The sequence below is a fragment of the Diabrotica virgifera genome, chromosome 4 (assembly GCF_917563875.1).
Source record: "Diabrotica virgifera virgifera chromosome 4, PGI_DIABVI_V3a".
NCBI lineage: Eukaryota > Metazoa > Arthropoda > Insecta > Coleoptera > Chrysomelidae > Diabrotica > Diabrotica virgifera.
Window position 1 is genome coordinate 129476481 of NC_065446.1, and position 14862 is coordinate 129491342.

Consider the following 14862-nt stretch of genomic DNA (forward strand, 5'->3'; position numbering starts at 1 on the left):
TAATTTTGTACCGGAATTTGAAATTTTATGGTAAGTATTTTATTTTGTTATTAATTTACATACAAAGTAAACCTCATTCACAGTTGTTAAGGGACGGTTTTGTCTAAATTTCCGTAAAAGTAAAATAAATAACAAAAAGAAAATATTTTATTTTCAAATATTTATATTACAACAAAAATATTTAATATCACCAATGATATTAAAAGAATTTATTAAGTTACTTTAAATGTAGCTATAATTCTGCACCAAAAATTTAAATTCTATTTATTTTATAACGTCAAATTTTATAATATTATCTGTGATCGGAGTAATAGCCACTTTCTGTCACTTGCTGTTGCGTGGAATATATTTACAACTTATCTCTTATGCTTTAAATAGGGCTTTTCATCGATTGTCATTTGTTTCGAGCTTCTGTCATGTGTCACATAATATTAATATATCTACGTCATACGTCTTTGGTTTGTATCATTGATTATATCAATAACGTATGACGTAGCTGTATTAACATTATGTGACACATGACAGAAGCTCCAAACAAATGACTGTGAGTGAAAAGCCCTATGATGACGCACGGGTAAAGAATCATAGACTCAAGTGTCATTACGTTTCTCCATAAGATTCTATCCTGCATCTAGACAGTTCATAGTATTATAGATACGCTTGACAGATTCATTTGACATTTGACATTTTCTGCCTAAATGTCTACCACCAAGTCTTTTTTGGTCTTTTTCTCCTACTTTTTCAGGAACTTGCAACTAGACAGTTGTTGTATTGCATATAGAGTCAAATACACCAAAAAACTTTACATAATTTTTTTTTGCAGGAACTCAACGATTCTGTGATGATATCCAAGACATGATCGGATTTTCTCCCGGGTATTATTGGAGATTCTGCTGGAAATTTGCAGCGCCGGTGTTTCTGTTGTTTATTATTGTTTACGGGTTGCTAGGATACGAACCCCTCTCCTACGAGAACTACGTGTATCCTGGCTGGGCCAACATCCTGGGTTGGGTAATTGCTGGATCTTCAGTATTCATGATTCCTGCGATTGGCCTGTACAAGTTTATTGTTACGCCTGGATCTTGCTTAAAGGTAACTAGCTATATTAGTATCTAACTGAATTTCTTTGTAATTGTTAATCGTATATACGTCACCAAAAATAAAAAATAAAGGATGAAATAAAATCCCTACATGTAAAACATATGATATATACAATTTTGAATTTTCGGGGAGTTATTTAAAGTCTACTGTCTATAATAATGTAGGTCGTGAATATATTATGAACTGTGATAAAACTACAACAGTGACAAAACAAGAAGAAAACGTCAGAATTACAGTAGAACAAATAAATAATGAATAAGTTACTGAATACGTATAAAATAAGAGCCGGTATATGTAGGTGAAATTTGCTAATCATTTTAGGCACGATAAGAGTCTATAACTTAAATAGTAGAACCTAAAAGAAAACATAATATGAGAACTATGCCCTCACTTTTTAGTGGCACATGCATCGACAGTGGCGTATCACACTTTCCCCTTATGGACGGGATAAATAAATTAAAAGGTATCCTCCCTCACTCACAGAATTTAAAATTTTTTGTTTTTTTTTAAGTTCTATGTTATTAAAAAATAAGACCCAGCGTAATTTTAACCCACCACTCCCTTCCCCTTCTATCAATAACAACGTTTTTCGTATTTATTTAGGTAGGATGCACTCAATTTTAAAATTTCAAAAAATTCACACATATTAGCGTCTTTTACAAAACATATCTATTTTTTAGAGACCCATAGGTTTAGTGTATCTACATAACCTCAAAAAAATATTTTAATTTTTTATTGTTTTTTAAAGATGGATGCAGGTCTAATGTTTTTGTATCTTGTGTGTTTTATTAAATAAACACTATATTTATAATTTTTTTCAGATTTTTCCATAAGGTTCGCCATCTTCAAAAATCCGAAACACTGTTTTTTAGGGGGTTTTTGGGGGTTTTAAGCGTGTTTCTCCCATTTTCGAATGTCCTTAAAGACGCAGTTATTTCATTTTACATATTACCTATAAAAAACATTGATTTGATCTATTTTAAAGTCTATAAAATACGGAAAATCCCCAAAACCCCCTAAAAAACACTTTTTCAGATTTTGAATGTGGCGAAAGTTAGATACGGAAAATTCTGAAAAAAATTAAAAATATAATGTTTGATAAAATACACAAAATAAAAAAAAGTCGTGCCGCCGTCTCCAAAAACAGGAACATGATTTTTTCCAAAAAAAAACATTTTTTTGGATATGTACGGTCAGCCTACAGGTCTAAAAAAAATACACATGTTTCAACTACGCGTGTGAATTTTTTTTTGAAGTTTTAAAATTTATTGCATCCCACCTAAAAAAATAAAGACGAAAAATGAAGTTTTTGATGGAGGGGAAGGGGGAAAGGGTGATGGGTTTTATATACGCTGAGTCTTATTTTTTAATCATATACAACTTAATGAAATGAAAAAAAACTGAATTCTGGTAGTGAGGTAGGTTAACTTTTAATTAATTTCCGACGCATGTGCCACTAAAAAGTTATGGTACATTGTTCCAGTGTTCATTCGTTTTTTTTTTAGGTTCTGTATTAAATAGTGTGATGTTATGCCTTCTGGTCCCAATTAATTAAAACTCTATTGTTTGGTTCAAATACATTATATTTACAATCACCTCCATCAACGACTAACCATAACAATATGTTTACATATCACAGTAACGACCTACTACAACAATTAAATACTGAGTACAATAATCTTTCTCCACCGAGTTAATGTTTATATACACATTTAAATAATAACAAAACATGACGATTCAATGTTACTTGCGGTTATTGATACAAGAACAGATACTACATGGATTAATGACTTTGAATGAGTTTTAAACATATTTTGTACAGGGTGATATTATAATACCACACCTCCCCGTTTTGTTAAAATTACATATTTTTAAAATAAGATTGATTGTCTATCATCGCCGTTTTTTTAAAAAAAGAAAGTCCTAAGAAGAGAAGAAGAATATCTGAGTGTATATCCCTCTTTCCCTTTCACAGAGTGTTTATGATTACCTAATACTATTTTCAAAAATTAAATTTCCTAACTATCCTAACTAACTGTAACATGGTACATTTCAGATCAATCAATTTTTCCCTAAACATGTATATTCTTTTTCCTATTTTACACAAAAGTTCATATTTTCCCTATACTAAAACTGGTATTTTATAACCTATTACTAGTTCACGTACTTTCACGTCGTGTCTTTTCGTCCTTTTTTTTTTTCGTTCACTAATTCACTTCATCAAAACAGTGTCCACAGTGAATGAAATTGATCCTTACTTTTAAATAGTCTTTTAGTGCCTATAAGCCGTAACTAATCTACTTGTAACAAAATCTCGACTTTAATACTTCCTAAGCTAAGCTAATATTACCTAAAACTCTATTAAATAGTATATAAAAAAAAGAATTTAACGTTACTTTACTATTTCATCTTATTATTTCAGTCTTATTTTGATTTATTTATATACGCCTTACTAACTTTAAAATATTGTACCTATAATAGAAATGTAATCTCTCTAAAACTTTTAATATGTGTCTCTAAAAAACTTCTAATAACTCTCTTGTACCTATAATAAAGATTTAATCTCTCTAAGAACTTCACTTTTTGTGTCCCTTTGCTTACTATCTACTAACACTATTGTAAGATATTGTCTATCCTTAATTCAAACACTTCCATTTTCCGCGAAAATTTAACCTGAATCCATTATCTACATTTAAAAATAAGTTATTTATAGTTTACGTTACTTTGGAGAAAACAAAAATTTACAACTTCAATTCTTAAACATAATTCAAGGATTAGCTACTTATTTGATATTATTCTTAATTCTGCTTTATTTTGACATTTCTGACAAATTTTATGTTCCTTCTTCCATTTTTCCCACATATTTTAATAAAATTATTTTTTTTTTCTCTCTCTCTTCTTCTTGTCTGGTACTATAACTATATTTCTTCATTTTTCTCCACATAATAACACTTATACAGTGTACATAATTCATCTTCATATAACAATCATTTGTCATTTAATCATCAATATATCATTTCATAATATAACATCATAATAATCACTTCCTTTACTTATCCCTCAATGCCTACGTTCGACTAATCAAAGTGGCTTTACTCGAGAGAAAAGTTCCAATTCTTCTACGTATTCCATATAACAATCATAATACTCAATACTAGCCACGAAACCTCTACAATCTACCTTAACAGAAGCGGGTATAACATCGTTGGCTAGATCAAATTCTTTTATAAATTTCACAATCTCAATCCCTTGCTTTGAGGCCGTTGTTTATTCACGAATAATCATGAATAAAATAGGTACTCTCAAAACACAGAGTGGGTCTCTAATAAGCTTTCAAGCTTCTATAAATCACTTAGTACCTTCCCAATTTGACAAGAGCAGTGGGCTTCTTATTGTTTCAAGTTGTCTCATAATATTTAGCTTATACTATTGTTAGTTCTTCTTCTTATCTATATAATTCTTCTCCAAATTCCTTATCTCGACGCATCAGGTCGGTTCGTTAAAAATAAATCTCTTGCTTATAGCAATGTTTGTCTTAAGCTCTTATATTAACGTATGTCATCACTAATCATTATTCATTAAAAAAATATCATTTATCACTCAAAAAAATATTAATTCAGGTTCATCTCATACAAAATTTAACACAAAATCGATGAAAATGTATCTATAGAATCAATAAATATCAATAATAAAAACAAAATGGCTAATAAAAATTCAATAATAGTATACATATTCGACAAAAATTCAATAAAAATTCAAAAATAGCATATGCAAAGTTAGATAAAAATATTCAAAATAAGTTTATATCTCAAAATTCGATAGAAATTTTTGGAAAAAATTCGATATTCCATAAAATATTCAAAAATAACCGTACTAAAAATCGAAATCGGATAGAGATTTTTCAAATAAATTCAATAAAAATTCAATAATAGCATATACAGTACGTAAATGTATAATAAACTTTGATAAAAATATTCAATTCAAAAAATCACTTCATGTTTCAAAATTCATAGATATTCTTAAAAAAAATCGATACTTCATAAATTATTCAAAAATCAGAAAAGATAAATATTTAATGTTCAATAATACTATAAAAACGAGGGAAGCATTTTTAATAAAGATAGACATTCTTACTTACATTTTATTTCCACTTTGTCTTTGTTCACTGGGTTCTCTGCATTCTTCCTGTCCTGGTCTGTTTTCGCCGTCTATACTTCCAAGCTGGTGCCGCCATCTTTGTTCCTTACAGAAGACCTCCTCTAATCTGCAGGATCAGCCATGTATTAAATAGTGTGATGTTATGCCTTCTGGTCCCAATTAATTAAAACTCTATTGTTTGGTTCAAATACATTATATTTACAATCACCTCCATCAACGACTAACCATAACAATATGTTTACATATCACAGTAACGACCTACTACAACAATTAAATACTGAGTACAATAATCTTTCTCCACCGAGTTAATGTTTATATACACATTTAAATAACAAAACATGACGATTCAATGTTACTTGCGGTTATTGATACAAGAACAGATACTACATGGATTAATGACTTTGAATGAGTTTTAAACATATTTTGTACAGGGTGATATTATAATACCACTATTTAAGTTAAATACTCTTATAGTGCCTAAAATGATTAACAAATTTCACCTATACCGTCTCTTAGTGCACAAATCACAAAAGAGATATACCTTTTAGTCTAAGATACGACATAAAGTCGAACTTAACCTAGCTGTTTATCGGATAGAAATTATTGGTTATGTAATTTAGCATGTTAAAAATTACAAAAAACAAGGGGAGCCCGATCTAATTTTATTCTAACTATAATTAATAATTAAAAATTACTTTTTTATAAATTTAAAAAAAAATCGACCCGGACCAGATTTTAGATTATTTCAGATTTTTTGCATTATTCTAACAATGGTTTTTTGTAATTTTTCTCTAAAGTTGATCGTTTTTGAGTTATAAACAACTTCCTCATTAACAATTAAAAAAAATATATTTTAGAATAAAACGTGGCTAAAATTCTTATCAGGAGCTGATACAAGAAGGTTTGAGCTTGAATTTAGGTACTTGATGATTACAAGAATGATACTTTTTACTTGTGTTTTTGAGCCTTGAATCGTCATCTTTTGCTCTTTTTTCAGTTTTTTATTGTTTATAACTTGAAAAAAAAATCAACTTTAGTGAAAAATTACAACAGACATTTTTTGTTTAAAATTATAAACAAAAATAATAATAAAGCGACCTCTTACGAAAAAAAGAATAAAAGATTCTGAACTACTTAATAAAATTTAGTTAAAACAATTTGTTTGCACCGGGAGAATATATTGAACTTTCGTACCGTTAACATCGTATCGAAGACGAGCTAGGCAGTTATCAAAAGCAATTAGCAGAAAATTTATCGTTTCAACAAGTAAATATAAATAAAAGTTTATTTATATATAAGTTAAGTTTTTGTGAAAGTGGTACATAACAAAAAAGCAGTAAGTGATATACGGCATATTATCTACTTTTCACGTAAATTTGTGAAATAATAAATATTTCATTATATTATAATATACAATAATTGTATATACAAGTAACATTTTAAACACATTTTCAATTTTATTGCGATTTATACTGACAAAACTGGAGTCGGTTTTCCCAATAGGGGGACAGGGCCGCACTCATTCTTGCGGGTGATACCTGTTCTTCTAAAATGATATCCACCGAAGCAAGCATGGATCAACAATCTCAACAAAACCAAATTTCACCGAAAAGCTACTCAGCAGTGACAAATCAATTTAAATTGCCGTCTAGACAGCTAGCACTAGTGTTTAGTGAAATCGAAAATACTCCACTTCATGACTACCTAATCCCTCTTGGTAACATTATTCAACCTAAAAATATCATTTTCGCCTCCCGCCTTTCCAACAACCGAGTTTGTATGTACCTTGCGAACAAGAATATCCTAGATGAGTTTTTAGATAACCATGGCCAAATCACTATCCGAGGAGAACTTTTAAAGGCTAGACGACTTATAACACCTGCCGAAAGAATTGTTATGTCACAAGTATGTCCGCCCATTCCACACCATGTTCTTGAAAAAGAACTGCAAAAAATCGGTCTGCATCTTGTATCTCCCATAACATTTCTAAAAATCGGCGCAAATCTTCCCGAATATAGCCCGATCCTAAGCTTTCGACGGCAAATATATGTTTACCCTCACAATTTAACCATCCCAAGCGCCATAACAATAGCATTCGAAAACACAAACTACACAATATTCATTTCTCAAGATGGAAACGTCTGCTTCAAATGCAAAAAACCAGGACACGTGGCAGCAGCCTGCACCGAACCTAAAAATATATCTGCGACACAACAAACTCCACTAAGTTCTATAACTTTAAATACTACAACTGTACGCGATTCGGCTGTAGAAACAGTAACAGCATCAATTCCTACCCAAACCCTTACAAGTACGACTAACCAACCTGAAACGTCTGAATCTAATCAAGCTCCAACCGCATCATCACACCAAAACACCAATTCACAACATACTGAGTCAAAATTTCCAAATGTAAATACAGAAGTGACCGAAAACAAAGAAACTCATTCAAAACGCTCTATAAGTGAAGTCGCTTCTCCAGAAACTGATACATTTGTAGTACCAAAACCTACAGCAACTCGAAAGAAACCAAAGACATCTAAACTTGAAGAAACAACGCATTTGAATGTATCCATTTTTAGCATGTTACATCCAGCCAAAACCTTCATCAATAATCACGAACCACCATTTTCGCTGAACTGTGATCAATTATTCCTCCTCCTAGAGCTGGCTTATCGAACCCCATAATCAAAATCAATGACTTCACTTCTGATTTGAGAGGTCTCAGTGACATGTTAAAGAAAATCCGTCCCTACTTAAAAGAAAGATCAATAAAAACAAGGCTGATCAACTTGAATAAAAAAATACTTGCTCATCTTGGAGAGGTGAGCTCCGGATTAGAAAGTGATGCATCACAGTCATCATAGATTAGCAGCTGGTTTTTATCTATTGTTATATTCTCCTTTTTACTTTCAACGAACTATTTGCTCTGTATCGTGCCCTAAAACATGCAAACCTCTTAAATATTTCTGTTTCTCACCGACTCTCCCAACTCTCTCCTTGCAATACAGCATCTGTATCCTTTAAAGTCCTTTAGAGAAACTAATAAAAACTGGACAACAAATTGCACAAGAAAACAACACGACTCCGAAATTTATATGGATCCCATCACATATAGGAATTATCGGCTATGAAGGGGCAGACAGAAGTACTCGTAAAGCAGCAATCAAGTGCGGAATCTAAATTAGTGCGCGAGTGTGTATGTAATGATCTCAAAACGTTTTTTTTTACAAAAAGTGATTGGTCATTTGAGGGTCCAAAATATCAAAGTGAACGTTCAATAAACAATCTACCAAACACCCTACCAGCTTTATCAGGAGAAAACTGTCCAGTAAAAGACTTACTATCTAATCTAAATCAATATTTTTTCTAGCTATTTGTTATTTGTTAAAAATCATTGTTAACCTTTTTTTATCTAGTAATGCCGCTAATAACCTGTTGGTGGATGCGGTAACTTTTCCTTAATAAAAAAAATTGTTTGCACCGAATTATGTATCCATCAATTAATTCAGTTATTCTCAGCCCAAAAAAGAAAAAAACTATTTAGGACACTAATTTAATCGAAACGTCCTATATTTTACCTTCTAAGTCTCCACTAGAAATCACTATCCCTATTATCAAATGCCGACCTTGCTCCCCAATTCCTAATCCCCAAAAACGTTTACCCATCTTACTGCCCCCGATCTTTGTTTATTTCCATATCAAAGGAAACTAAATTGACTACTCTTTCAGGATTATTCAGGATAATATTAGGGAAAATACGTATAAAATGTAGAGGTTCGATTGAAAACAAAAAGTGCGAATGGTGATTAAACCGCCGTAAGTGATTGGTTTTGGAAGTTTTCCTGCCTATTTTAAATCCAAAATTACAAAAATAGTACGTAAAAATGTATAATAAGTTGCATTTCTCGTGTGTAAAAGGTTCATAAATAAATATATTTATTATTCCGACAAATTAGACTACATTTTATATTATTATAGGTTTCTGCAATAAAACGCATGTAGTGATAAAAAAAATTTTTACCAATAATAATTTTTTTTTTACTAAAAATAATTTTTTAAACAAATCTTCAAAACAGATATTGTTTTATACTACACAAATTACAAATGTCCGTGTAAAATAATACTTTTTCTGTTTGTTTAAGAACGCTTTCCGAAAGTTTAAAATAACAAAATAAATCTTACAGCAAGAAAACTATTAAATCAATAAGTACTATACTAAAATCACAATAAAAGTTCACTAGAAATAAACAAAAGAACGCAGGTTGAATGTATAAACTTTGTAAATCACGATTTGGGATTTACAATGTATATACCTAGTACATCATGATTTTGGAGTGCTTCTTGGTAACATTTAACGTGTCTTGGTTTGTTTATTTCTAGTGCATCTTTATTGTGATTGTAGTATAGTTTTTCTGGAAGTATTTCTTAATAAGGTGACGTCTTCTTTTGGAGGTTGGTGATCATGATTGAGTGATATGGGAGAATCACTGTCATGATTATTTGAACTATGTTTACTGCTGTCCTAATAGTACGGGATCCGAATATAGTTGACCTGCACCTAACTGCTTTCCGGATGAAACATTTTTTTTATTAAATTTCATACATAGATTTCACCATACTACTTGCATTGGTTGCCTATCAAAATCGTGTCATAGCTATCTTTAAGGGTGGGCTGTAGGGGATAAAATCAATATTTCAAGCCCATTTTTTTTTAATTAACGTACGGTAGAATAATTTTATTTTTAAATTAAATAAGCATATTTAGTACAATTCATAGATTATTCAAGAAAACATTCAAGGAAAAGTATTGAAAAATAATCCAACAGTGGCAAATTTTTAAGGGCACCTCAAAAAACAAGGAATTTTGCAGCGGACATCAGAACTCATCATTGGATCATGATAAATTAAAAATTCAAAAAGATTTTATTAGCTTATGAGATTTTTGAGGTAACGCTGTTGAGTTTTTTTAGTTTTATCCACTTTTGACTTTTCGATATCACTTAGAAGTCAAAACAACGAAATTTTTTTACAAAAAAGAGTGAAAATAAATACAGTGGAACCCCGATAAGTCGGCCCCCGATAACCCGGAACTCCGGCTAACCCGGACCGATTTTTATCAGACAAACATTTCAACAATAAAAATGTATTGCTGTTACAAAATCTCGTGAACCTAATTCATTCATTTGGTGACGTCAATATACGAACGAAACGATTGATGAATCCGACATTACTGAAAATATCAGGGTGCAGATGGGACCCTGTCGCGCAATTCGCAGCAAATAAAATAGTCGTATGTTTTTGGCTTCATTTTATTTCGGTTATACATACGCATTTTCAAGGTTCACGAGGTTTTGTACCAACTCTATGTAATATAATATTTGAGAGATAATGGAACCGGATTGAACTACATATACCATAGTAAAAATGACTCATGGCACACCACATTCATTGTCGAAAACAACAGGCACCTGTATTATCCTTTAGTTATTTGAAATTGCTTGCATTGTGTAGAAAAGACTATTAAAATTATTTTTTTAACAATGGTCTTAGTCATCACTGTTATTAAATAACATAACATCAGAGACGGTATTGTGTGTAGTAAAGTCGTGTTTTGTAATCGTTCGTAAATTTATTCAGATTTTGTGTTTGCGTGTCTTTTGTCTATAAGGGCAACAAAACGTAAAAATGTTGTAGTGACAATGGAAAAGAAACTAGAAGCATTAAGTAGAATTGATAAAGGTGAATCTTGCAGCATTATATTATGGTGTCGGTACATCTACAGTATCGGATTGGAAGAAAAATAAAACTAAAATCGAAGAATTTTTTTTTTCAAAATGATAACAAAAGACAGTTTGGACAATCGGAGCAAAGCTAATAAAGCTAAGAATGAGACTTTTGACGACGCTTTGTATGTGTGGTTTTGTGTGGAATGCGAACGTGGTTTACCAGTGTCTGTGTGACAATTATAACGGAGTTTATCTGTAAGCATACCATATTTTATTAATTTTTACCATTTTCTCCGGCTAACCCGGATTTTCGATAACCCGGATCGGCCGCGGTCCCAATTAATCCGAGTTAACGGGGTTCCACTGTATTTTTATTATTGTTAAACAAAAGATAAGCATAAAACATAAAATAACGCGACAGCTTTACCTCATTCCTCAAAGAGTATCTAAAGAAAATATATACAAAATTCCAGGTGATCGGTCAAGTAGTTTTTGAGTTACAATGTCTACAGCCTTTAAAAAAAAGCAGATTTGAGGAAAACGCGTTTAAAGTATTGCCAAATTTTATTTTCAATTTCTTTTTTGTCTGTCAAGTCGTAAAGTGATGCACATCGAAATATGTTTTTGAATCACGGAGTAATTTACAAAAGAGAATGAGAATAGCTGTTGACCGTTGTTCACTACTTATTTAATTTAAAAATAAAATTATTCTACCATACCTTCAAAAATAATGTGCTTGAAATATTGATTTCAACCCCTACGCCCCCCTTAAGAATAGCTAAGACACGATTTTGATCGGCAACCCATACAAGTCATATTTGTTTGTGTATGAAATTTAATAAAAAAAATGTTTCATCCGGGAAGCAGATGGGTGCATGTCGACCTATATTCGGATCTTAGACTATAAAAAGCTGGTTAGATGAGTAATTAACCAATTTTCTGAGATTGCGCAGCTATGACATTCGTTGCCTTTCAGCGCTACGGCTCTCTAAATTCTTTGTCTGCATGATATTCTGCAGAAGCTGGTATTTTATTCATCATTCTTAGGATCAGTGGCGGATCTAGATATTCGCCTTGGTAGGGGATATTTGCCTTAGGAGAGAAATTTCAATGAAACCCCAACCAAAATAGATAAAAAACATAAACTCAAACTAAGTACATAAAATATAATAACTTATATGCATGAAGCTCATTTAATTTTCCTAACTAGCGAGTTTAATGGGTTGAATTTGTATGTTTGTGGTTGAAATTTCTTGTCAGCTAATATATTTTTATGTTTCAACAATTTTTTTCTTTAATTTTGGACCCTGTTACGGGTCCAAAATTAAAATTAAAACTCAACCAGTTGCTACTCACCGTCCTTAATGTGAAGACATATTATCAATTATGCAACCCACGTGCCTTTTGGGGGGTCATAGGATGCCAAAGGCCATATCCTTACATATATTTATCCATCACTTGGATTTTTAAATAATAATGCCATTGTAACACATTTTATTAACATTTAAAGGGTTTTTACCCATGAATTTTTGGATAATGAGCGTGTGATTTGCTCATAACAGCAATGACGATGATCTACTTAGGTCGAAAACGTTATGATAGATGTGGCCCGTTTAGACCTTTTTTAAATAAATATATCTTTTATATAGAATTTTTCATTAACCTTTAACTACACGCGCTGGCGTATTTTGTTCGCCAGATATAAGAATTCTACTGCAAATATATTTAAAAATTTAATTTTTGACCTTGTTTATCTACATATGTAACCTATCACTGGAATGTGCTTTACAATTGTGTTTAGGGTCGTATAATCGGCGTTTTCGTAATTACCAGTATTTTATTTGTTGTTTCCGGTGATGTACAAAATATGCCACGATTGTAGTAATTTAAGGACATATTTCAATTGTTTTTTTAGTCATTATGCCACAAAATATATTTTTCCTTAAAAATAATACTTTTTCTCATGCAAAAAACCACATTTCAAAAAAATTTTTTTGTCAATTTTATTTTTCAAGGGATCAGATTTTAGTTAGAAATCCCAATTTACTTACTGAGAAGGAACTCCAAGCATTCGCTGATGCCGAATAAGGTTTATAACAAACAACTAAATCTATTTTTCAAAAAAATATATACAGGGTGTCCAGAGACTCTACCGACAAACGAAGACAGGCGATTCCTCAGTTAATTTTAAGACAATTTAACCCAATTCATCTAGTCCGAAAATGCTTCTTAAGGGAGCTAGAGCTCTTTGAAGATGGCGTCATGAAATTAGTTTTTCTTAAATACCTCCAGAACGCTTCTATTTAGAAAAACGAAAATTGGTATGCTTATTTACTTTTCAGAGATGAATCGATTCCATCCATTGCAAATTTTTAGTACCGGTCATAGGCGTGCGTTTTGGGTAGAGCAACGGGTATTTTATCGCGTAACTTTTTTGTCCTTAACTTTTATGCATTTTTGACACCGGATTATTAAATTGTGAGGTATCCTAGTACTAAAAGGTACGACACACCGTTTGAAAGAACTTAAAAAAAAACGAAGTATTTTACCAACATAAAGTAAGAGTAACTTTTAGTACTCGAATACCTCATAATTTAATAATCTAGTGTCAAAAATGCTCAAAAATTCAAGACAAAAATGTTATGCTATAAAATAACTGTTGACCTACTCAGAACGGACGCCTATGACCAGTACTAGAAATTCGCAATTAATGAAATCGATTTATCTCTGGAATATAAATAAATGTACCAGTTTTCGTCTTTCTAAACGGTTTTTTTTTATTTTTTTATTCAAAAAGCGAAAAGTTTTCAAATCGATTTTTCTAGAAAACGGCGTGTCCTACCGACTTAAAACAAGAGTACCTTTTAGTACTAAAGTACTTCCCAATTTAATAATCCAGTATCAGAAATGCATAAAAGTTAAAGATAAAAAAGTTATGCGATAAAATAACCGTTGCCCTACCCAAAACGGACGCCTATGATCGGTACTAGAAATTTGCAATGGATGGATTAGATTTATATCTTGAAGATAAATACGCGCACCAATTTTTGTTTTTCTAAATAGAAGCGTTCTGCAGATATTTAAGAAAAACTAATTACAAGACGCCATCTTCAAAGAGCTCTAGCTCCCTTAGGAAGCATTTTCGGACTAAGTGAATTGGGTTACATTATCTTAAAATTATCTGAAGAATCTCCTGTATTCGTTTGTCGGTAGAGTTTCTGGACACCCTGTATAAAAACCCTGTTTTAAGTGTATTTTCTTGTGGCGTACAAAGTACGCCACGCGTGTACTTCTTTGATGCGCGGGTAGTTAAAGGTTAAAATGTTTTTGTGATTGTGAACAAAATTGATTTTTTGTCGAAAATCGTCGATTTAGAGTGCTGGTTTGCGCTCTCTGTTCTAAGTGAAAAATAAGACAGTTTTGTCTTCGCATTGCAACTGAATAAAAATGGTTTACATTTGATTTTTAAGTCTTATTTACCATTTTCTTGCGTGAAATTAAACTTCCGTAAATATTTACTAATAAATTATCAGTAAATATCTATCATGTCCCGGCCAGAGAGCTTGGATAAATTCACAGTTGATTATATAAATTGAATTAACAAAATCACCCATATTTTTTTCAGATTGGTTATACTGATACGTAACTTGAAAGAAACTACTATTTTATAAAAATTCACTCTCAATGAATGTATTATCAGTATTATTAAATTTTTATAATTATCTCAAAAATTGACACCAATAATATTTTGTCGCTCTTTTAGATCCTAAAACACAATACACAGAATAAACACGAAACACCCTTTGATTAACTCAGCACAGTAACTACAGTGGAAATAATAATCTGAAGTTTCTTGTTCCCATTTCTACACAAT

The 14862-nt window shown here is 31.3% G+C and overlaps 1 protein-coding gene across 2 annotated transcripts in view; it reads left to right on the plus strand.

Moving 5' to 3' along the window:
* The window catches only part of LOC114329331 (sodium-dependent dopamine transporter), a 333781-nt gene that overhangs the window by 304377 nt on the left and 14542 nt on the right, over positions 1-14862 (plus strand). For both annotated transcript variants that reach the window (XM_028278387.2, XM_028278388.2), the window contains exon 10: positions 824-1092. In XM_028278387.2, the coding sequence (XP_028134188.1) occupies positions 824-1092 (269 nt within the window). The remainder of the gene's footprint in view (positions 1-823; positions 1093-14862) is intronic.